Source organism: Copadichromis virginalis, linkage group LG23 (assembly GCF_057382275.1).
Source record: "Copadichromis virginalis isolate Kocher_CV1m ecotype Utaka linkage group LG23, C_Virginalis_male_GT1.1, whole genome shotgun sequence".
NCBI lineage: Eukaryota > Metazoa > Chordata > Actinopteri > Cichliformes > Cichlidae > Copadichromis > Copadichromis virginalis.
In genome coordinates, this window is record NC_140639.1 from 37,524,856 (window position 1) to 37,547,352 (window position 22,497).

The 22,497-nt window shown below is 43.4% G+C and overlaps 1 protein-coding gene across 2 annotated transcripts in view; it reads right to left on the reverse strand.

The window, feature by feature from the left end:
• The window catches only part of LOC146681544 (ATP-binding cassette sub-family C member 4-like), a 40,638-nt gene that overhangs the window by 17,335 nt on the left and 806 nt on the right, over positions 1 to 22,497 (reverse strand). For both annotated transcript variants that reach the window (XR_014917919.1, XM_085448310.1), the window contains exons 2-14: positions 17,669 to 17,779; positions 17,158 to 17,278; positions 16,680 to 16,904; positions 16,480 to 16,569; positions 13,922 to 14,085; positions 12,083 to 12,208; positions 11,042 to 11,291; positions 10,822 to 10,929; positions 10,618 to 10,707; positions 5,524 to 5,715; positions 4,857 to 4,951; positions 4,537 to 4,623; positions 3,713 to 3,809 (exon numbers count right to left, since the gene is read on the reverse strand). Coding sequence is in view for 1 of the 2 variants with exons in the window: in XM_085448310.1 (XP_085304436.1) it covers positions 3,713 to 3,809; positions 4,537 to 4,623; positions 4,857 to 4,951; positions 5,524 to 5,715; positions 10,618 to 10,707; positions 10,822 to 10,929; positions 11,042 to 11,291; positions 12,083 to 12,208; positions 13,922 to 14,085; positions 16,480 to 16,569; positions 16,680 to 16,904; positions 17,158 to 17,278; positions 17,669 to 17,779 (1,756 nt within the window). In the remaining variant the exon portion in view is untranslated. The remainder of the gene's footprint in view (positions 1 to 3,712; positions 3,810 to 4,536; positions 4,624 to 4,856; positions 4,952 to 5,523; positions 5,716 to 10,617; positions 10,708 to 10,821; positions 10,930 to 11,041; positions 11,292 to 12,082; positions 12,209 to 13,921; positions 14,086 to 16,479; positions 16,570 to 16,679; positions 16,905 to 17,157; positions 17,279 to 17,668; positions 17,780 to 22,497) is intronic.

The following is a 22,497-nucleotide window of genomic DNA, read 5'->3' on the forward strand; positions in this document are numbered from 1 at the left end:
GACTTGATGTCAGCTGAGAGCAGAAATGTCCAGGATTAGCAATTAAGCTAACAATAATGTTGCTGTTTTCAGAGAATAGTAAGATTAACATCAAAGTTTTATTTCACATTAAATGGATTAGCATATACCCACTTCAGAGGATGGTCCACAGTCCTGTACAACCATGGTGTTGTGAGTGAAAATTAAAGTGATGTTATGTGTATGCACAGAAAGATTTTTGAAAGAGAAGATGATCAGATTTCTTAAATTGAACTTAAAAAGTTGTGCATAAGTGATCACAATGCATTTAGGTGTGGATGCACAGATTTGTAAAATACTTTTACCTGTGGTCAAAATGCTTCGTATTTGTTTCGATTTTAGAAATGGTTGAAATGTCACCATTTATACATATATACATATATAGGATTATGACTAACACTGACACAAGCGACAGCATTAATAAAACCACAGACAGATGAGTAGCAGTTATGTCCTTACAGTGTAAGACAGCTCTTCTGAGAAACCTTGGATCTTGACATTCGTGGTCCTATATACACATATCACCATCTAAACAACAGGTTCTCAACAAGTGCAAATACATCTAATGGACAAGAGCTCCCCAGTTTACAGCTAAACCAGCCCCAAACATTCTTTTAAAAAGCCAAAGCCCCAGCAGGCAACCCACAGGACCGATAATGTCCAGGTGCATGAAACCACTAAACTGTCATGATTCTGGGTCTTCTGGCCAGTGTTTTGGCCAATGTTTTGAGTATGTTTATGTTTAAGTTTATTAGGTTCTCTAAGTTCAATTCTATTGTGCATAGGTTGCCGTTACAGTTCACTGTTTATTAGATTCCCCTTGCGTCTTCACCCCTGTTTTTAAGTCTCCCTCACCCCTCATGTGTTTCATATCTGCGTTTCTTATGTTGTCAAGCTTGTGTTGTCACGTCTGTGTCTCGTTATGTTTCCCATTTTATTTTGAAGAGGTCTGGTGTCCCATGTTCTTCGTGTTTAGTTTTGCTCTTCCCCTGTGACATGTTGTCCCCTGTGAGCCTCACGCCGAGGACATCAATGGGCTTACTGAGTGTATCACAGGCTACATAACTTTCTGCACCGACTCCATTGTTCCAGCTCAGACTGTTCATTGTTACCCAAATAACAAGCCGTGGGTGACTAAGGACATCAAAGCCCTCCTCAACAAGAAGAAGAGGGCTTTCAGAGGGGGCAACAAAGAGGAGGTGAGGAAGATCCAGGTGTTACTAAAGGACAAGATCAGAGAGGCTAAGGACAATTACAGGAGGAAGCTGGAGTGGAAACTCCAGCAGAACAGCATGAGAGAGGTGTGGAGGGGCATGAAGACCATCACTGGATTCAGGCCAACCAACAGCAGGGGAGCTGAGGGAGGTGAGAATAGAGCCGACGAGTTGAATCTGTTTTTCAATAGATTCGACACCACAGTGTCTGCTCCCACCCCCACAACCTCACCTGCAGTCAGCCTGGAATCCAGAGCCACACCACTGTGCCAGCCTCTCTCTTCACATGTTGCCTCCTGTGAGATTCCTGACACCCCTCCCCCACCCATCACCTTCACTCAATACCAGGTTGAGATGCAAATGAGGAGACTTCACTCAGGCAAGTCTGCTGGACCAGACGGAGTGAGTCCCCTTGTCCTCAAGACCTGTGCCCCCCAGCTGTGTGGAGTCTTTCATAAACTGTTTATGCTGAGTCTGAGTCTGCAGAGGGTCCCGGTGATGTGGAAGACATCATGCCTCGTCCCTGTACCAAAGACGCCTCGTCCCAGTGGCCCCCAGGATTACAGGCCCGTGGCACTGACCTCCCACATCATGAAGACCCTGGAAAGGCTCATCCTGGACCAGCTGCAACCCATAGTAAGACCACATCTGGATCCCCTTCAGTTCGCTTATCAGCCTCGTCTCGGAACAGAGGACGCCATCATCTACCTGCTCAATCGTGTCTACACCCATCTGGACCAGCCGGCGAGCACTGTGAGGGTCATGTTTTTTGACTTTTCCAGTGCTTTCAACACCATCAGGCCGACCCTCCTGGGTGATAAGTTAGCAGCGATGCAGGTGGATGCTTCTCTGGTGTCCTGGATTGTTGATTACCTGACAGGAAGACCACAATATGTACGTCTCCCACAGTGTGTGTCTGACAAGGTGATTAGCAACACAGGGGCACCACAGGGGACTGTCCTCTCCCCCTTCCTCTTCACCCTCTACACCACAGACTTCAGCCACTGCACAGAGACCTGCCATCTTCAGAAGTTTTCTGATGACTCTGCGGTGGTTGGATGCATCAGCAGGGATGATGAGACAGAGTACCGGGCTGTGGTCGACTCCTTTGTCACGTGGTGTGAGCAGAATCATCTGCAGCTCAACGTGGCAAAGACCAAGGAACTGATCGTGGACTTCAGGAAGACCAGGAAACACTTGACCCCTGTTTCAATCCAGGGGGTCAGTGTTGACATTGTGGAGGACTATAAATACCTTGGAGTACACATTGACAATAAACTGGACTGGGCTAAAAACACCACAGCACTTTACAGGAAGGGCCAGAGTCGTCTCTATTTTTTGAGGCGACTGAGGTCCTTCAACATCTGCCAGAAAATGCTGAGGATTTTCTATGAGTCTGTTGTGGCCAGTGCGATCCTCTATGCTGTTGCATGCTGGGGGAGCAGGCTGAGGGTCGCAGATGCCAACAGACTTAATAAACTGATCCGTAAGGCCAGCAATGTTGTGGGGATGGAGCTGGACTCCCTCAAGGTGGTGTCGGAGAGGCGGATGCTGTCCAAGATAAAGACAATGTTGGAAAACACCTCCCACCCACTCCATGACATGTTGGTCAGTCACAGGAGCTCGTTCAGTGAGAGACTGAGATTACCGAAAAGCACCACTGAACGACACAGGAAATCATTCCTGCCTGTGGCCATCTCCCTGTACAACGCATCCACTTAACACACTGTTTGCTGCTACAGCTACACATGTTTCTTTTCCAACTATTTATTTATAAGTGACTTATGTATGTATGTATGTATATATATGTATATATTGTACTATTCTTAGTTAGCGTATTGTCTGTCTTGTCTTAATGTTGGTTTAAAATGGAGCACTGTAACAAAAAATAATTTCCCCCAGGGATCAATAAAGTATTCTGATTCTGATTCTGATTCTGATTAATTTGTGTCAGCTGTGTCCCTATGTGTTTCCACTTCCCCTGATCACCTCCAGTGGGTGGTCGTCTGCTATGTTCATGTCATGTTTCCAGGTTTTTCTAGGAATCCATGCCAGGTCTAAATGTTCAAGGTTTGTGAGGTCATGTTTTAATCTTAGTTCACCCAGTTTAGGTTATTGTTTACTTTCGTCTTTGCCTTTTGTTTTGTACCATTTTGCCAGCCTTAATAAACAGCTCATTTTTGTTATGCTCAAGTTTTGTCTCTTTGCATGTCTGCACTTCCACGTCCTCACTCCTCACAGTCGGCTGTCCGTCGGCAGCCATACTGTGACATAAACAGCCCAGGTTCATTACTGAATGGGTGAGAACCTTTTTTGTGGTTTTAATGTCGCAGCTGATCAGGTTATTGTCACCATGTCAGGCCAAGTCTGACCGACTAGGCAGGATTCTGCTGTGGGAATGCTTTATTTATTGCAATGGCATGGTTAAGAAGCAGGAGGCAGGCTTCCTTCAAGCAATTTTCTTTTGCAGGAGTACAAACCTCCTTCAGGACCAGGATCTGGTCAACTTCCCTCAGATGTCGCAGCTGATGTGTGACCAGGATACGACACTTGTTCTTCAGCAAGCCACAGATACACCTGATCATAAGCACAGACAGGTGTACACATTTCATAAATAAGAAGTGGAACTTTTCTCCTTTTAAAAATCTCATATAGGTCCATACTGCGCGACACAACGCAGCTGTGTAATGCGAGCTCAGTCCTCAAGATCCAGATTCATTGTTTGCGTTTGTTTAAAGTGATTACAATATTGGAACTATGACACATTTATAGCTGACTTGTGTAAAATTTGAGTAAGAGAACATTTAAAAGGTCAAACAGGATGTGTGGCAGAAAATATATTTCTACAGGGGGAAAAAAGCAAAAAGTCTGTGGCTGTGATAGAGCAGAAAAGGATCTGTGTGCATTACCTTAGCAGTATGTACTTAAAGAAATCTTTATGGCTTTTTCTCCTTATCTCTGTGTCAACTGAGAGGCTTTAAAAGGACTGGTAACAGTTAAATAATGCTTATTTGGAACTGCCAATCATGCAGTGCAACTAAAATAAAAATCATGGCTCGATGTGAGCATAATAATCCCACTTCTAAGTTTATCAGTGATAGTATTGTTGGGTCTTTACTTTACAGTATAAAGTGCCATGAAATGACCGGTGTTGAATTGAAAACTCAAATCTAACCTTACAATTAATAATTCCCTTCGTTTCTATAAAACAGAGATATGTAGCATGTAGAATATACTATACTTCATGTGTATGAATACATATGGGTATCTCTTTGGGACACAGATAATTGTGAGCAGTCATTACTTGTCGAAAAGATGTTTTCCAACTTCTGCATCCACAGCACTTAAAGGGTCATCCAGGAGGTAGATGTCTGCATCCTCATACACAGCCCTGTAAAAAAAAAGGGCTTTGATTATGGCATGTGAAGTAGAACAACTATAGCAACAGTAGTGTGCATACCTGGAGGTTTAAAAAAAATTGCCCGAACATATAGGTTATTGCTGCCTCTATTTTAGGCTGCCTAATAACTCAGAGAAGGAATTCAAATCTGTTGAGGATTATACTAAAAATGGATTTCTCTCCTGTGCATAACAATGACATAACTGCTGTGACTGTTGTCGTACCTCGCCAGGTTTACACGAGCTTTCTGTCCACCACTGAGTGTGGCTCCTCTGTCTCCAATCAGTGTTAGGTCTCCATCTGGGAACATCTCCAGGTCCTGCACAAAATGTACGTGTAACAAAAATAAATGTGAATGCCAAAAATAGGGGAACATTTTAGTCATTTGATAAATATTGGCAGTTTGGTTTTGTTCTTCAGAATATTAGCAAAATAGGCTATCCTGTACTATAAGCACAGATAGAGATTCCAGGACAAGTATTAATGATCGAAACGCAGACTAGGCATTAAAAACATAAGAGGAAAGGAAAAACCTGAGAATAACTAACAAAGAAACTATGAATACAAAACATAAAATCAGAATGAAAACACAACCCAAGCAAACATAATATTCAACAGAAAATTACAACATAGGTTACAACAAGGTCATACAGAAAATATCAAACTGAAGACTGAGATTCCAAAGCTGAAAAACGCTGGGTACAAAACCCAGAATCATGACTAGAAGAAGCCTGAGTTGTGGACATGCATCTGCTTCTCTGTAAAGTCCGGGTCCATGAAATCCACAGTAGTAGTTCAGGCTTTAGAAGCTTTTCAGTCATAGTTTTTCAAGTAGTATTTCTACATTGTCATGAACACAATATTCCGTTTTGATAGAACACATTAGCTCACCTTCTTCAGAGCACAGGCTCTAAGGACCTGCTCATATTTCTTTGGGTTAAGTTCTCTCCCAAAAAGGATGTTGCTGCGAATGGTTCCAGGGAACACCCACGGTTGCTGGGATGCGTAGGTTAGCTGACCTTTGACCTTCAGTGTGCCTGTATCACGAGGAAGCTCTCCCAGGATTGCACTTAGCAGGGATGACTGAGGAAAACATGGATGTCATGCATGTAAGCTGGGTAAATTGCATTTTTTTTTTTTTTTTGTCAGTGACAAATACTGCAATGGTTTAGCACTTTGTTTCCAAGTTGCTATGGTGCAATGGCCCAGACAAATTCTGGACCTCAACACAACTCAAACACCTTGGCAGAACCATAAAAGAGCTGTGTATAAACATATGCCTCTAAACCTGAATAAACTGAATAATGACTGATAAAGTCATACAGATCAGATTTAGCTGATCTTTAGCTACTTTTGCTAAATGTGAATGTACAAGGTACTGAATCATGGGCCACATATTTCATAGGACTCTATGCAGTAACAGAAAAAAACAAAACAGAAAAAAAAGGAAAAAACCTCCACTCTTTTACAAATGAAATCAAGCACACTGTTAAAAGAAAGAATTAAAGGATGTTTTTTAAATAAAGTCGAGTCAGTTAAACTTTTTTTTTTCGTGTCCCGTTTGGATCTTTAGCCATCAGAATTGTTGTTTTAAGGCCAAGAAAGATGCCAAGCGGATTTATTTTACCAAGTGGATCATCATGGCCTTGCCATATTGGTCCATATGAATTTATTTTATTTTCGGTTGCTATAAACGGGACAGACATGACTGGGGGATAGGACAGGGAGAAAGAATGAAAGAAAGAGAGGGAGAGAAAGAAAAACAGAGGGGAGAAGAGACGGTGAGAAGGGGGGAAGAAAGAAAGAAAAACAAACAAAACACCTGGATCACCTGTATGAAGAAAAAAAAAACAGAAGAGAAAGCAAACAAAAAAAGAGCAACATAATAAAAACAGCACCATCACAATAAACTAGCTAGCAGTAGATAACAGTAGATACTAAATATTAAATGATATTGTGCAGCACGCAAGATAGACAGCACACAATGTGCTTTGAGGCAGCAGCCAAGAAAGGTGTAGTCCGTGTCTGTGAATACCCGTGTGTACACCTGTGTGCATACCTGTGTGGATCAGCATGCTTGTATTCCAAAGGTTTCTCCATGTAACGATCTGCTAGGGAGTGTGGGGAGCCATAGCCCCGTCCACCAGGGTATGAAGCAGGTATGGAGGAGATCCAGGCCCCAGATATCCAGAGGCCCCAGAGTACAAGGACCCGAGGAGAACCACCAAAAGGGGGGGAACCGTGCCACCCTCCTGGGAAGAGCTGAGTAGAGCCCCAAACGAGAGGTCATCCAGCAGCTACGGAGCAGAGGCCAGAGGGGGTTGCAGTGGCGTGCCCGCGGGCTCTGCCGGCAGCCAGCTGTGCCAGAGAGGACCGAGCTTCAGGCCCAGAGGCCAGAGGCCTGAGGGCATCCCACCCCCCGGAAGGGGCCCAGCCGGGCCACAGGCGCCAGGTCCCACCAATCGGCCACCAGGAGTGAGCCGGTACATACATGAGTGCCCAGCTCCAGACGACAAGGACCACCAACACACCAAGGTCTGAGGGCATCAGCCACCGGCAGGGAGTGTGGTGAGGGGAGATAGGCCTCTGTACTTTAGAGGGCCTGAGATCTACCCAGAGAGGTTGAGTCTAAGACCCAACCTGACATATAGACACAGACGAACAGGCGCACGCGGACACAAACGTGCATTCCCACCCCATATGCACAACCAAATACTCGGCACTTACCTAACGTGCAGACAGACACAAATAGACACTGCACAGACAGTCGCACTCCCCAAACATACTCCATATCCCAGGTCCAGGTACCCCCGCCCTCAGAGGGGCAAGCCACACCTAGACCCAGGAGATGTAACCCTTCTCTCTGGGGTGGAGGCAAGCGGACCACCTCCTTATCTGCAGTAGCAGGGAGGCCCCGCATCCCAGACCCCAGTCTGACGGCCAGCACCTCCTCCCAGCCCCCCAGCCCTGACGGCCAACAGAACCGGGGTGAGTGAAGACCTCAAACCTCCCTACGCCCGCTCATATGTAGTGTTGCTGTGTGCTGTTCTAAAGTGCATTTAAAACTCAGGAGAGCATGGTACTAGCTTCCTCTCAGAGAGCAGCACGGCTCCTCCCAAAAACCCTTAGTGTCTAAATACATTTAAAATTGAGGGTAGGGCATCAGCGCCCGAGGTGGGTTGGAATACACCAACCATCCTCTGGATGCTGTAAAACGTGCCCACCCCCAAGGCCCTATATGTATGTGTTATGTGAGAGTGTGAGTAATGTGGATGTCTAGGTTGCAGAATAAAATTGAGGCACAGGCGGCCAGAAGGGGACAGAGAGGGAGTGCCTCCCCTGCACCCTGGTGACATACCTGCACCCCAAGCCCTGCGTGTGTGGGTGGGTGTGGTAGAGCGGGAATAGGGAGGCAGCTGAGGATGGGGAGGGAAGAAAGGGAGGGGCAAGTGGCCCCTCCCTGGGGCCAGCTCCCCCGCTGACCCCAGTAGGCACCCCCACACTCTGGAACCCACCAGGGCAAGGGGGCCCAGGCCCATCCGGACCGGGGCCCGCAGCAGCAGCACCGCCCAGCCCCACAGAGTCTGGGGCAGCCCTCCTGACTCCACCCCAGAGAAAACTGCACCCACCCCATCATCCAATCATCTCCCAAACTACACAAGACAATAGATACCCAGGTTGAGTTCATTCTCCACCTCTCCTAAATCTCTCCCCCCCCCCCACCTGCAGAGTGAGCTCCTGTAGTGAGGAGACCACCTGCAAAGATATAACAACCTCCCCACCAGTTAAAGAGCCCCCTAGTTGGGCCGATGCACCAGAGGTCCCCTGCACTGGGGCCGAGCCCCCCTGCACCCACCCGCCCACTGCTCCGGCGACACAACAGCCAGGACCCAAGCCCCCAAGGCCCGGCCAGCACCCCAGACCGGGGGGCGGAGCACCCCCAGACCCCCAAGCCTCCACGCCCGTCCCGGACCCTCCCAGGGGCAGCCAGGCTACCAGGCCAGTAACCAACGTCCGCCAGCACAGACCCTCTCCCATCTCCGCTGTACGCAGCCACAAGGAAAACACCATCCAAGAGCCCCAGAGCTCCTAACCAGGTCATGGTCACATCCCCCAGGTTAGGCCCTCCAGGGAAACATCCCTAGGGACTCCCCAGACACCCTAAGGCCGTCCCTACCCCCATATCAACTACAATAGCGAAGGCAGGACCAAACCATGACCCCCCACCCCCACTAGGTGATGAAGCCGATCAAAGGAGCCCAAAGGGATTGATCAAATGTGATGGCAGAGGTTGTATCAAGACTAATGTGATCTATTAGATGGTTTTTATATTGGTTAGAATTAAGATTATTTTTATTTTTCCAGTTAATGAGGACCATTTTCTTGGCAATGCATAGGGCCGTAAAAACAACGTGGGCTGTGTTTATTTCTGCAGTGACCTCATCCAAGTTGCCCAGCAAGCATATTAAAGGGGAGGCTGGAATGTTACATTTCAGACACTTTGATAAGTCTACACATATCTCACGCCAAAATTTCTGAACTGGTGGACAGAACCAAAGAGCGTGGATGTAATTGTCCGTTGTATTTGCTGTGCAGTGTGAGCAGTTGTTGGAAGGCGTATAGCCCATCTTGAACATCCTATGACCAGTATAGTGCACTCTGTGTAATATTTTGTATTGTATTAATTGCAAACTGGGATTTCTGATCCATTGAAAGGTTTTTAAGGATATCTGAGACCAAAGGTTTGGGTCTAAGTTGATTGATAAATCTGGTTCCCATTTTGCAATAGGAAGGGATATTGATTCATCTATTTTAGAAAGTGTTCTGTATATTTTAGACAATGATTTGGGGGGTTTTAGACTAAAAAATTGTACCACAGTTGGTGGTGTTTGTAATTCAGCTTCACTGGGATTAAATTTCTTTTTTACTATGGATTTAATTTGTTGATATTCCAAAATTCGTTTCTTGTTGATCCCATATTGTGTAACTAGTCTGTCAACTAGTCAGTTAAACTTTTGGGATATTGATGTGATCAGTCAAATAGCAGAGGGGGTTGTTAGTCGATACCTGGACCCTACAGAGATTGCACAGGTAGTCCATCTCCCACATGGTAAAACGGTAAATGAAATTCCAGGAGACAAGAAAATGTTCTAGGAGACCTGGACAAGGCTGTTGAAGGCCCTTAACCCATCATCAGGACTGGGATCTGCTCCGTTTTACAAAAGGAAACTGGATGATCACTGCCAAAACCCTATAAAAATGACAATAATGGCGCCAGAGAGCCCAGTGCCCTCTGGTAAGCCCTGTGCTCACCACCCAGCACCATGGAACCCAACTAACCTTTGCCATAGAATACCAGAATTGGTAGGTCCTCCACTTGCACCCTGTGCTTTTCAAAGATGAAAGCAAGCTTAACCCATGCACATGTGACAGAACTGAAAGGGTCTGGAGAAGTCGTGGAAAAACGTATGTTGTGTAACATCATTCAGCATGACTGGGTTGGTGGTGAGTCACTGGCATATTGATAGAGGGATGCACAAACCTCTACAGGCTAGGCAACGGCACCCTGACTTTCAATAGATATTGTAATAAAGTCCTTGAACTTTATCAGACCATATGCTTGTGGGTCCTGGATTCTTCCTGGTGCACAGCAATGTCCAACCTCATGTGGTGAGAGTATGCAGGCAGTTCTTGAAGGATGAAGGAACTAATACCACTGACTGGCCCCCACACTCACCTGACCTAAATCAATAGAACACCTGTGGGACATTATGTTTCAGTTCATCCAATGTTGCCAGGTTGCACCACCTAACATATTACTCAGTGCACATCAGTAATGATGATTTTTTTCCCCATTGAGATCTGATATGTTATTAAAGTGGTTATTTTTTGAGCAGCGTATAAGAATCCGGTAATAAACCGTTAGGTTAAAGACTCCTATAATCTTAGGGTGGATGCTAAAATAGATTACACAAGTTTACTGACCTTTCCGGCCCCCACTGGTCCGATTACAGTCAGAAGTTGATGTGACTTTGCTGTGATGGAAACATTCTGAAGAGATGGTGCATCCAAACTCTAAACAAAGACAAAAATGGCAGTAAGTACTACATCAAACTATAAAGTTTGCAGGAACAGTCATTGTTCTACAACAATATGTTACACCGCTACGAAATATATTACACTATTTACCTTATCCCAGTAGCAGGTCAGTTTCTCGATCTCAATAGAGTTTCCCCCCTTTTCCGCCAAAGGCAACATAATGTTTTTTCTCTCAATCTCTTCCAGTAGCAGAAAATTCTGGGAAAATGATAAACATGGTTTTACACCAGCTTTGGAAATTGTTTGACTATCTTGGACATGACTACTGGATTGCCAACTTTTCCTACAGTTTATGACAGAAATTAATTACCTTAATCCTGCGAATGCTCACTACAGTCTCTGACAACTTCTCAATGGCCAGAGGAAAGAACAGGGTCAGGGTGACCTTAATTGTACCATACAGGGACATGGTGACAAACACCTGGCTGGCAGTCATGGTGTTCCCCAAAAGAGTGTAGACCGTGAAGGTAACAAAGATTATGAGCTTGCTGCTGGCAAAGAAGGAAGCCATGTTGAGTCCTCGTAGGTAGGAGCTCTTTAATATCCGACTGATTTCTTTCCTACAAACATAAGAGAACATATGTAGATGGATTACATAGTTGAAGCAAAGTTTTAAGTTTAAATTTGGCAGGATGTTGAGCAACATCGGTTTCACTTTGATATGTCTATGACAGTAATTATATATTTAATTTTTAAGTTATGAAGGAAAAAGGAAAGAAAAGTCAGAGTGTAGCTTTTTGTGAATTCCCATGTTCTCCCTGTAGATAAGTTCTGTCTAAGTACTCTTGGTTATCCAATACAGCAGGATCCAAACCTCCCACTGAGTTTAGGGATCACTCTTGATATGAGTTTCAGCAGGAGGACAACAGTACCAATTAAGAACACCCCAGAAAAAAAAGTAGTAATATAAACTTTTTCACAAATTGAAGAAAAGACAAGCAAACATAAAATGTAAACATGTTGCAAAAGGAGGATTTATGTAAGAGTTGTAGCATTTGCACCTATGTGAAAAACGTGGAAATCCTAAGTGATTTTCAGAAAAGTTAACCTCTGACCTTGGGGTTAAGGTCAGCGGGATTTGAACTTATCTGAGATTTCTAGTAGGTGCATCATTGGTCTGAATTTGAAAATCCTATGTCGCCTCATTCTGGAGTTCATTCACAAACTTGGTATTGTCGTCCTCCCTGTGTTTTGACGACAATACCCCGTGAGCCTGTCAGAGCTGAGGGCTAAATCAGTTGATGATGGAGAGGGGTACCAAAAAAGGATAATATATGCAGTAGTATTCTGCTGGTTCAGAAAATGATTCGTGTCAAAACATTACCAGTTTGTCTGTGATTCTCATCCTTACTTTCTAACTTCAGTCACCAGGGCTGAGAACCGTTTCTCCCAGACATACATCTTGATTATCCTTATGCCAGACACCACTTCATTCATGATACGGATTCTGCTGTCAGTAAGGACTGCTGTTTTGCTCCTGCCAAAAAACAACAACAAAAAACTCCACAACATGTCATTGAGGCCGCTAGTTTTCCTAATGATACATTATAAATAACATATTAGTGCATGAGAAAATAGACACAGTCATTGAACATTGTTAAACAGGCCCTGTCATGGTCCTGGGTTTGGACTCGGGTTTCAGAGTTTGGAACTTGTTTTAAAATGTTTTTAGATTCATAGGGAACATTTAGTTCTTAGTTCGAATCTTTTTAGTTCAAGTTTCTATTTCTGTTGGTTGGGTTGTTCTTCATCGTTTGATTTTCTTTGATTCATTCTTGTTGGCTCTTGTTCCCTTATTTCCTCTCCTTGTTTTTAGTTTGTCATATTGAGTGTTTCGGTTATTCATTCCCTGTTTTATTTTGGTTGTCATTTGTTTCTTGGGTCTTGTATTTAGTTTTACTTTCTTTTGTAATCATCTGATTAGTTTCAGCTGTGTCTTGTTTCCCTGGTGTTTCCTGTCTGATTTCTACATTAGCTCCGGTCTTGCAAAATATTTGCATGGCTTCAGTATCAGCTTTAACATTCCCTAGTTATCTAGGTGGACATAAAATACACTAAAGTTAAAAATGGGAGTCCTACAGAGGAGTTTATGTGTGGGTTTGTATGCATCAAATGTGTCTAATGCCAAAGCAACAAGGTTTAGGATTTCTATGACTGCAGTAAAATTCCCTCCATCCATCACTTACTCATCTGACCCAAAAAAAAAAATTAACATAGGACAATCCTTAAGGCTACGATGAAGGTCATTACTGATACAGACTGATTATACAGAACCTTAAACACACTTCGATCAGGTAAAGAGCTCATACTCTTTAGAGAGATCATATAAATCTACATTCTTCATGAAATGCAACAACTCAAAAAAAAGTAGTTTTTGTCACAGTGGTGTGATGATCAGCTGTGCACTTAGCATGCTGAGGTTAAAAACTCAAAATGGATACAGCACAAAAGGCTAAAAGCCAAAAAAAAAAAAAAAAAGTTACACAGAGAGTATTTTGGGAAATTTGTTGAGAGTTGAGATGTCAGTGGAGGACTTTTTTTGACTGTGCCAATCTTTCTATAATTGAAACCGAGTTGGGAAGAACTCTGCAGAAGTTCGGTAAAATAATGTGCCCACAGTAAGAAAACAAGAGAAACAGAAGGTTTTCTGTGTATTAACAAACACTTCCTGCTTTATAATTACAGGAGAGTCTGGGCAATGAGCTACCAGAACATTTTGTGTAATTTCAAACATTTCTTACAATTGAATTTGTGCGAACATGTCTTTCATTTACTACAGCAACATTTCTTTAGAAAAGAAAAATCACAGCGCCACTCGTCCAGCCTGCTTAAGATCAAAGTAAGTTGTATGTGGCCCTCAAGGTAAAATGAGTTTGACCTCCTTGGTTTACGAAGTACCAGAGGAGGGCAGCAATGCACCTTTGTGTCTAAAATCCAAGAAGAAGTCTGGCAGTCTGCCTGTTTAACCACCTTTGTATGTCTCAGTTCGGGTTTTGGAATTTCCTGGATTAGTCTTTTTTGTGTGTGGATATTTTGGAGCTTGTGAACATCGGGCTTCTACTTTAATAAAAAGGTGTGTTTTACATTTGCCCAATTTGCCTATGAGTCCTGCAGTCGGGTCTTGTTTCTTGCTGGACGTTGAGAGGTCTATAGATTGAAAGATCCATGTACTTCTCCAGTTATCCTTTACCTGAAGATGCCGAAGAGTTTTCCAAACCAGGTCTGTATCGGCATCATAACTGCAATTGTTGCCACACCTGCCAGGCACGAGGGGCCGATCTCATACCAAAGGAAAACGATGATCACCATTGCTTGCAGAGGTCCCGCCCACAAGTAGTGCAGTCTGAGTGTAATCTGTAGAGGTCATTATAAATGACATTTTGAAAAGTGTGTGACATTTGGAAGTGGCGGTCACAACTTGGATAAAACTGTCAGTCACCATAAGGAGCCTGTAATGTAAGCAAACATAGATGCCCAAGATTTGGAGAAATGTGCTAATGGTCAACAAATTTTAGGAATACTCAATAAAGTGTTGGGTAACTACATGCCGATAGAACAGCTTTAAGATGCTTGTGATTCTCGTGTGACTGCAATCACCCTCACATGTTAATCAGTCGTGTCAGGCTTTAAGCTATCCCAAAAATGATTCCTTTGTGGCATTAACAAAATAGCCGCAGAGACTTGCTTTTAATGCCTGACTGCAGTTAACCAGGGTGGATGAGCATGTTTCATTTGTGGAAGTACAGATGTTTTATTCAGATGCCTGCCTAATATTTTTGAAAACAACTTCCTGTGAATTAGACAAAAGTAAACTTAATTGTCCTACCCATACAAAAATTGCCTATATACATCCTTATGACATAGCTAGCTATCAGTTGAAGGTTTGCTCTCAGTCAATCTCATTGATTAGAAGTTATTGTGAGGTCTTGTATTAGCTCAAAATCAGTCATCTTGTGATGCCACCGTCTGAACAGGGACTCGCCAGACCTTTTGCTCTATAGATGGTGTGCTGTAATCCTGGAAGTGGACAGAAATGTTTCGTCATACAATAAATGTGATCTCTCTGGACAACTTTGTATTGATTTGCTTTATATTGACACTTCCAGACCTCTTCCCTGCCCTATATACACTCAACAAAAATATAAACGCAACACCTTTGTTACTGCTCCCATTCCCCATGGGATGGACGTAGAGACCTAAAATTCATTCCAGATACACAATATAACCATCCCTCCCAAACAGTGGTCACAAATCAGTCCAAATGTGTGGTAGTGGGCACATCTGCCATATTGAGATAATCCATCCCACCTCACAGGTGTGCCACATCAGGATGCTGATCTGACATCATGAGTAGTGCACAGGTGTACCTCAGACTGCCCACAACAAAAGGCCACCCTGGAATGTGCAGTTTTGTCTCACAGCAAAATGCCACAGATGCCACAAGCAATGAGGGAGCGTGCAATTGGCATGCTGACAGCAGGAATGTCAACCAGATCTGTCGCCCGTGCATTGAATGTTCATTTCTCAACCATAAGCAGTCTCCACAGGCGTTTCAGAGAATATGGCAGAACATCCAACCGGCCTCACAACCGCAGACCTCGTGTAACCACACCAGCCCAGGACCTCCACATCCAGCAGGTTCACCTCCAAGATCGTCTGAGACCAGCCACCCAGACAGCTGCTGGAACAATTGGTTTGCACAACCAAACAATTTCTGCACAAACTGTCAGAAACCGTCTCAGGGACGCTTGACTGCATGCCCGTCGTCCTCATCGGGGTCTTGACCTGACTCCAGCTCGTCGCCGTAACAGACTTGTGTGGGCAAATGCTCACATTCGATGGCGTCTGGCACGTTGGAGAGGTGTGCGCTTCACGGATGAATCATGGTTCACATTGTTCAGGGCAGACGGCAGCTGAGAATGTCCCAGTTCTTGCATGGCCAGCATACTCACCGGACATGTCACCCATTGAGCATGTTCGGGATGTGCTTGACCGGCGTATACGACAGCGTGTACCTGTTCCCACGAATATCCAACAACCTCGCACAGCCATTGAAGTGGAGTGGCCCAACATTTCACAGGCCACAATTGACAATCTGATAGACTCCATGCGACGATGTGTTGCACTGCATGAGGCAAATGGTGGTCACACCAGATACTGACCGGTTCTGGGTCCCCAGACCTCCAATAGCGCAAAAAACTGCACATTCCAGGGTGGCCTTTTGTTGTGGACAGTCTGAGGTACACCTGTGCACTACTCATGATGTCAGATCAGCATCCTGATGTGGCACACCTGTGAGGTGGGATGGATTATCTCAATATAGCAGATGTGCCCACTACCACACATTTGGACTGATTTGTGACCACTGTTTGGGAGGGATGGTTATATTGTGTATCTGGAATGAATTTTAGGTCTCTACGTCCATCCCATGGGGAATGGGAGCAGTAACAAAGGTGTTGCGTTTATATTTTTGTTGAGTGTATAACATCAAGCAGAGGGTCAAGAGTTCAGATTTTTCATCTTTATCATTCTCCTGTGGCAAGTTAGTGTAGTAACTTTTAAATAATATCTAAAAAAAACCCTGTATTTACCACAAATACCCATCTACTCAAATACCTAATGAAAAAAGGTTTCAAAGGGTACATCCAGGTTAACCCTCTGTCCTTCTGTTGTCTCGGTTACAATTCTCCAAATGTAGTTTCGAGTTGGTTCTTGACCCTTACAAATTTAGGTCATCTGTTGCCTTACCTCATCAAAATGATTAACATCATTTGAAAGTAGGTTCACTATTTGACCGGTGGTTGTTCGTCCGATGGATTCAGTGCTGAGACCAAGAGCCTGATGAGAACATTTTTACTTAACAGCTTGAAAAATTTACAAAATTATTCTGAGAGTTGTGAGCTCAAAAATTTGCATCTCTTGTGCAAATTTTCTGAATCTTCACTGACCTTCCTGTAGATCATGTGACACATAGCCACTCTAATCCTCATGCCTGTTCTTTGGACATGATAGTAGTAGAGATGTTGGAGGATAGTCAGTCCAAACGTGGAGATGGACATCGCAGCAGCGTAAACATACGCCATGCAAAGACTCCTCTGATCATCTGGGTGATAATTCTCAAAGAAAAGGATTATTTTTCCCAGAAGAAGTGGCTGGATCACTTTGATTGCCTCCTTTACGACAAAGACAATAAATACATAATGGAATATGCAAACAAGCTTCACTCTATCCATTACTAGTACTGGATGTGGTAAATTGGTTCAAATATCTGCTAGTAATACAATAATACAGTAAAACTACAGTATTCCTTTTTATTTTAGCTCATCTGAAATAATATGGCCAGAAAACCGCACAAAATCTCAAATACGACCTGTGCATGAATGATTGTTTTAACACTGGTGCCAATTGTAAATATTCACAACATACCAGAAAAAATTCAAATAGGCCGGCTAATGCATAGGACTTTCCATAGCACTTTATAAGAACCCTGGAGAGCTGCGGCTTCCATAGTTCCTTTGAAGCCTTTTTTACTTCCTCGTTCCAACATCTGCAAATCAAATGAATTTATTAGTTGAGCCCAGGATTTATAAACACATTTCCAACAGAGGTGCTTTACTATTTTATGAAAATTATTTGCATTGAAATTTGATGGCAGCAACATATCTCACAAAGTTGGGACAGGGCAAGAGAAGGCTGCAAAGGTAAGTGGCACTAAAAAGAAACAACTGGAGGACTTTGAGGCTAATTAGGTTAATTAGCAGCAGGTCAGTAACACAATTATCAGACCCTCGAAAGCACTTGATATTACAAGCAGTGGCAGGTTGACAGAATGGCAATCCACACTATAAAAAAATAAAACATTAACTTGAAACAAACAGACATGTTTCTTAACCAGCACCACTTCTGGTTTTGTCACATTAGCCTTTTGCTGAAGTACCTCTGCAGCTCCTCTCCCAGGGTTTCAGACCGATCCTCCGGAAGGACACTGTACATGTCACCTTTCTCGAGCCTGTGTTTTTGGCCAAGCTGTAACAGGGGGTTTAACCAACTGAAACAGAAAAAAACAAACCATTTCCATCTGGCAGAGAAAAATACAAATCACTGTGGTTTAGAAAAGACATATCTAAGCTGACTGTGAATGTCTGAACTATTTGTGCTTAATGAGTTATTTGGAGAAACAGTGTTTCTAGTGATGGACTTGGAGGATCTCTTAAAGCTAATGCTGTTCACACATCAAATATCGGCCACAGTCCCGGAAGAACATTTAAAATTACAATGTAAATTCACAGGTATCCAGCTTCTTGAATTAACAAGCAAGTGATGATGATCAGTGTATGAATAACTAATAAGCACAGGAAAGCAACTGGTGCTGAAAGAAAAAGACAGCTCTTTGAGGCTGGCTGTGGGAATGAATCAATCTGCATACGCTGACTTCACACTGCAGTCCAGAGAAACGAATGACTACACCCACTTCTATATAGTCTATATATAAACCTTTAAAAAAGCAGTGTGTACGACTTAGGGCAGCTAGTGGTGAAGTTGCAGATAGCAAACAGCTGCTCTGGCCTCGCCTTCATCTTCCGAGCAAATAGGAATACTTGCTGTGACTGCTAAACATGTTAAATGTCGTCTGTGAAACGAGAGAGGGCCCTGGTTTGTTTCTCTGTAAAGCCTTACAGAGTTCACTGAAGTCACTTAGTGAGCTCATTGCAATAGTCTCATCAGTTTTCTCCAATAAAAAGAAACGGCTGATTAAACTAGATGTGCAATAAAGAACGTGTTTTAACTTCTATTTGCATGAAAGCTTTTCAAAAATACTTGAGAGCCTCAGACTTTGTGAGAGCATCAGTTTGCACATTGGGACTAGACCAAGACGTACATCGGAATGCCCGTAGGGGATATATCACGTGATGTTCTTTAAGTAACTGACACATATTTGTTATGTACAATATGTACAAGCCCCTATGCGAAGGGGAAGCCTATATTCAGTCACCTATGGAATATGGACAGTTTACATTTGACATTTATAGAACGATTGACTTACACTCTCCCTGTAGATATAACGGGCCTTTTTTAAAAGCCCACTTTAAAAAGATCAAAAGATCCGCAAGCCCTTTAAGTTCTAACCTATTTGATTTCTCAGTTACTTGTTACCCGAGTCTTCTAGTCGTTACTGAGTACACAAAAATAAAAATAAAAATTCCCTCTTCGCTCCTAGATTCCGATTCATCTCTATGATATACTTTATTCCCATTTCAGACGGAACGCTTTAATATTTTTTGGGAACGCAGGCATCTGTTCAAAGCAAATGGATTTAATTTTAACAAGTCGGGGGTGAAACTGTTCACCTCCAACTTGTTTTATTCCATACGTCATCCATCCGTGCTTGGTGCCAAGGCTGAGATAAACGAGGAGTTATCTCATAAAGAGGAACAAACAGTACTCCAAGAACAGACAAAGCCCAGCAGAAACCTTGAGGAGGAGCTCCATTTGCCCCCACCCGGGAAGAGCCTCAGAAAGGAGAGACATCCATGGCATCTGAGGAAGAACCTCAGAAAGGAGAGACATCTAAGGCAAGAAGAGGGGTCCCTATTTGCCTCCAACTCTCTCAACAACACCAACGACCAGGACAAGGGACCACGACCTTCCCCAGTCCCCCAAACCCCTGACAGGCCATCACCCTCCTCCCCCTCCCTTTCTCCCTCCTCCCCACACCTGAAATTCACTGAGGAGATGATGGAGCGGGTCAATGCTGGGCTCAGATCTACCCCCCGTCCCAATCCCTTTTTGTCCCCCATAAACCCCCCACCAGAGCGGCCAAAGGTTCGCCATCGAGCCCCACCCTCAACAGAGCAATCGAAGTCACATTGCCCAGCCTCGCCCCCCTTAGTTCCTCTTCATGCCCTGTCTCCGCAGTCTGATGCGTGATGTGTGAAGGGTCCGGGCTGTGAGGATTATGGCAGTGATGACTTTTCCCAGGAGAAGCTGGGACCCTGTTTACTAGAAGGTTTTAAAATTTCTGTACTTTTAGGTGACAGGAGACATGTGGCCTGGTCAAAACACAGAGAGCTGCACTCTAAAAGATCTTTAAACATAGTAAACATACCTTGTGTGCCACAGACTGCTCCCAAACACGAGGGGACAAGTAATACCTCTAAAACACTTAAGTTGGCTTTATTAAACATTAGATCTCTAGCTGGGAAAACATTTTTAATTAATGATTTAATCACTGAGCACAGCCTTGATTTTATGTTTTTAACTGAAACTTGGTTGGACCAAAGTAACAGTGGAGCTGTTCTCATCGAGACGACCCCTCCTAACTACAGTTTTATCAGTGAGGTCAGGGCGAGCAGGAGAGGAGGAGGGGTTGCTGTCTTATTTAATGAATCATTTCAATGTAAGCAGCTATCTCCTGGAAGTTTTCAGTCTTTTGAATATGTGGCTTTACAGCTGAAGGCCCCATCCAAAGTTGTGTTTCTTAATGTTTACAGGCCTCCCAAATACTGCACAGACTTTTTTAATGACCTCAGTGAACTGCTGTCTGTGATCTGTGTTGATTTTGACTGTGTAATTATTGCTGGGGATTTTAACATTCATGTGGACAACCCTCAGGACAAAGGGACTAAAGACCTGAATAACACTCTGGGCAACTTTGGGCTGACTCAGCATGTAACAGAGGCCACACATAATAGAGGACACACTCTTGACCTACTGATCTCCAAAGGCCTGAGCATTTCAAAGGTTACTGTGTCTGATGTGGGCCTGTCTGATCATTATTGTGTTTTCTTTGAAAGTAAAATCTCAGCCCACACAAATATATCAACAACAGTGATCACAAAACGGTGTATAACTGAACACAGTAGTGCAATTTTTAACCAGGTCTTCCCATTAACACCTGACCTGCCCAGAGGGTCAGTCAATGAGCTCGTCAATAGCTTCAATGCTAACATGTTAAATGTAATGGACACTATTGCTCCCATTAAGGTGAAGGTTATCTCTGGAAGGAAAAAGTCTCCATGGAGAAACTCCACACTGGTGAAAAAAGAAAAAAGAGAGTGTAGGAAAGCTGAGCGCAGATGGAGAAAAACAAACCTCCAGGTTCATTATGACATTTATAAAGAGAAACTTCACAATTATAATTTACAACTGAGGAATGCAAGGAGGTCCTACTTCTCTGACATCATCACTAAAAACAGCCATAATGCTCGGGTCTTATTTTCTACAGTTGACAGGCTAACAAACCCTCCTGTGTCAGTGGCAGCTGAACTTCATTCGACCATGGCCTGCAATGACTTTGCCAAATTCGTCACTGAAAAAATCCAAAAAATTAGACAAGCAATTGGTACATCAACAGCAGATCCAGGATATGTACTGTGTCCACCAAAAAACTGTTTAAACACCATGAAACAGTTTCAACCTATTAACAGCAAAGACCTGGAGGACATCTTAGGTAAACTGAACTCCTCCTCCTGCTGTTTAGATGTCCTGCCAACAAGTTTTTTCAAAAAGGTCTCAAAGACTTTAGAGTCAGACCTGTTACAGATCGTCAACTTTTCTTTATTATCAGGTGTGTTTCCAGAATCACTAAAAACTGCTGTAATCAAACCTATACTGAAAAAGGACAATCTTGACAAGACACAAATGAACAACTACAGGCTGATCTCAAATCTCCCGTTTTTAAGTAAGATCATTGAAAAAGCAGTTTCTCAACAGCTCAGTTACTTCTTAAAACAGAATAATTGCTACGATGCCTTCCAGTCAGGTTTTAGACAGAACCACAGCACTGAAACCGCTCTGACCAAAGTGTTTAATGACATATGTCTGAATACAGACAGTGGAAAAATGTCAGTCCTAGTTTTACTGGATCTCAGTGCAGCATTTGATACAGTTGACCACAACATATTACTCAAACGACTGGAGAACTGGACAGGTCTTTCAGGAACTGTACTAAACTGGTTCAAAACATACGTAGAAAACAGGAAATACTTTGTATCAATAGGTAACTTCACATCTGAGCAGACAAGTATCACATGTGGAGTTCCCCAAGGTTCCATCTTGGGACCCCTTCTGTTTAACATCTACATGCTCCCACTGGCACAGATTATAAACAACAACAAAATAAACTATCACAGCTATGCAGATGACACACAAATATATATCACAATGTCACCAGGAGACCGAGGCCCTGTACAGGCTCTTGGTAAATGCATTGAGGAAATCAATGACTGGTTGTGCCACAATTTTCTCCAGCTAAACAAAAACAAAACTGAGGTAATAGTCTTTGGCGCCAAAGAAAAACGATTACAGGTCACCAGAGAACGTCAATCTATACATCTAAAAACCACAAACCAGGCGAGAAATTTGGGTGTAGTGATGGATGCAGACCTAAACTTAGAAAAACACATTAAGACAATAACAAAGTCAGCTTACTATCACCTCAAGAATATATCAAGGATAAAAGATCTGATGTCTCAACAGGACCTGGAAAAACTAGTCCATGCATTCATCTTTAGTAGGCTTGATTACTGTAACAGCATCTTTACAGGTCTACCTAAAAAATCAGTCAGACAACTACAGCTCATTCAGAACTCTGCTGCTCGAGTCCTCACTAAGACCAAAAAAGTGGACCACATCAGTCCAGCTCTGAGGTCCTTACACTGGCTGCCTGTCCGTCAGAGGATAGACTTTAAAGTTCTGATGCTGGCCTATAAAGCTCTGAATGGTTTAGGACCAAAATACATCAATGACCTCCTGACCCAGTATGAA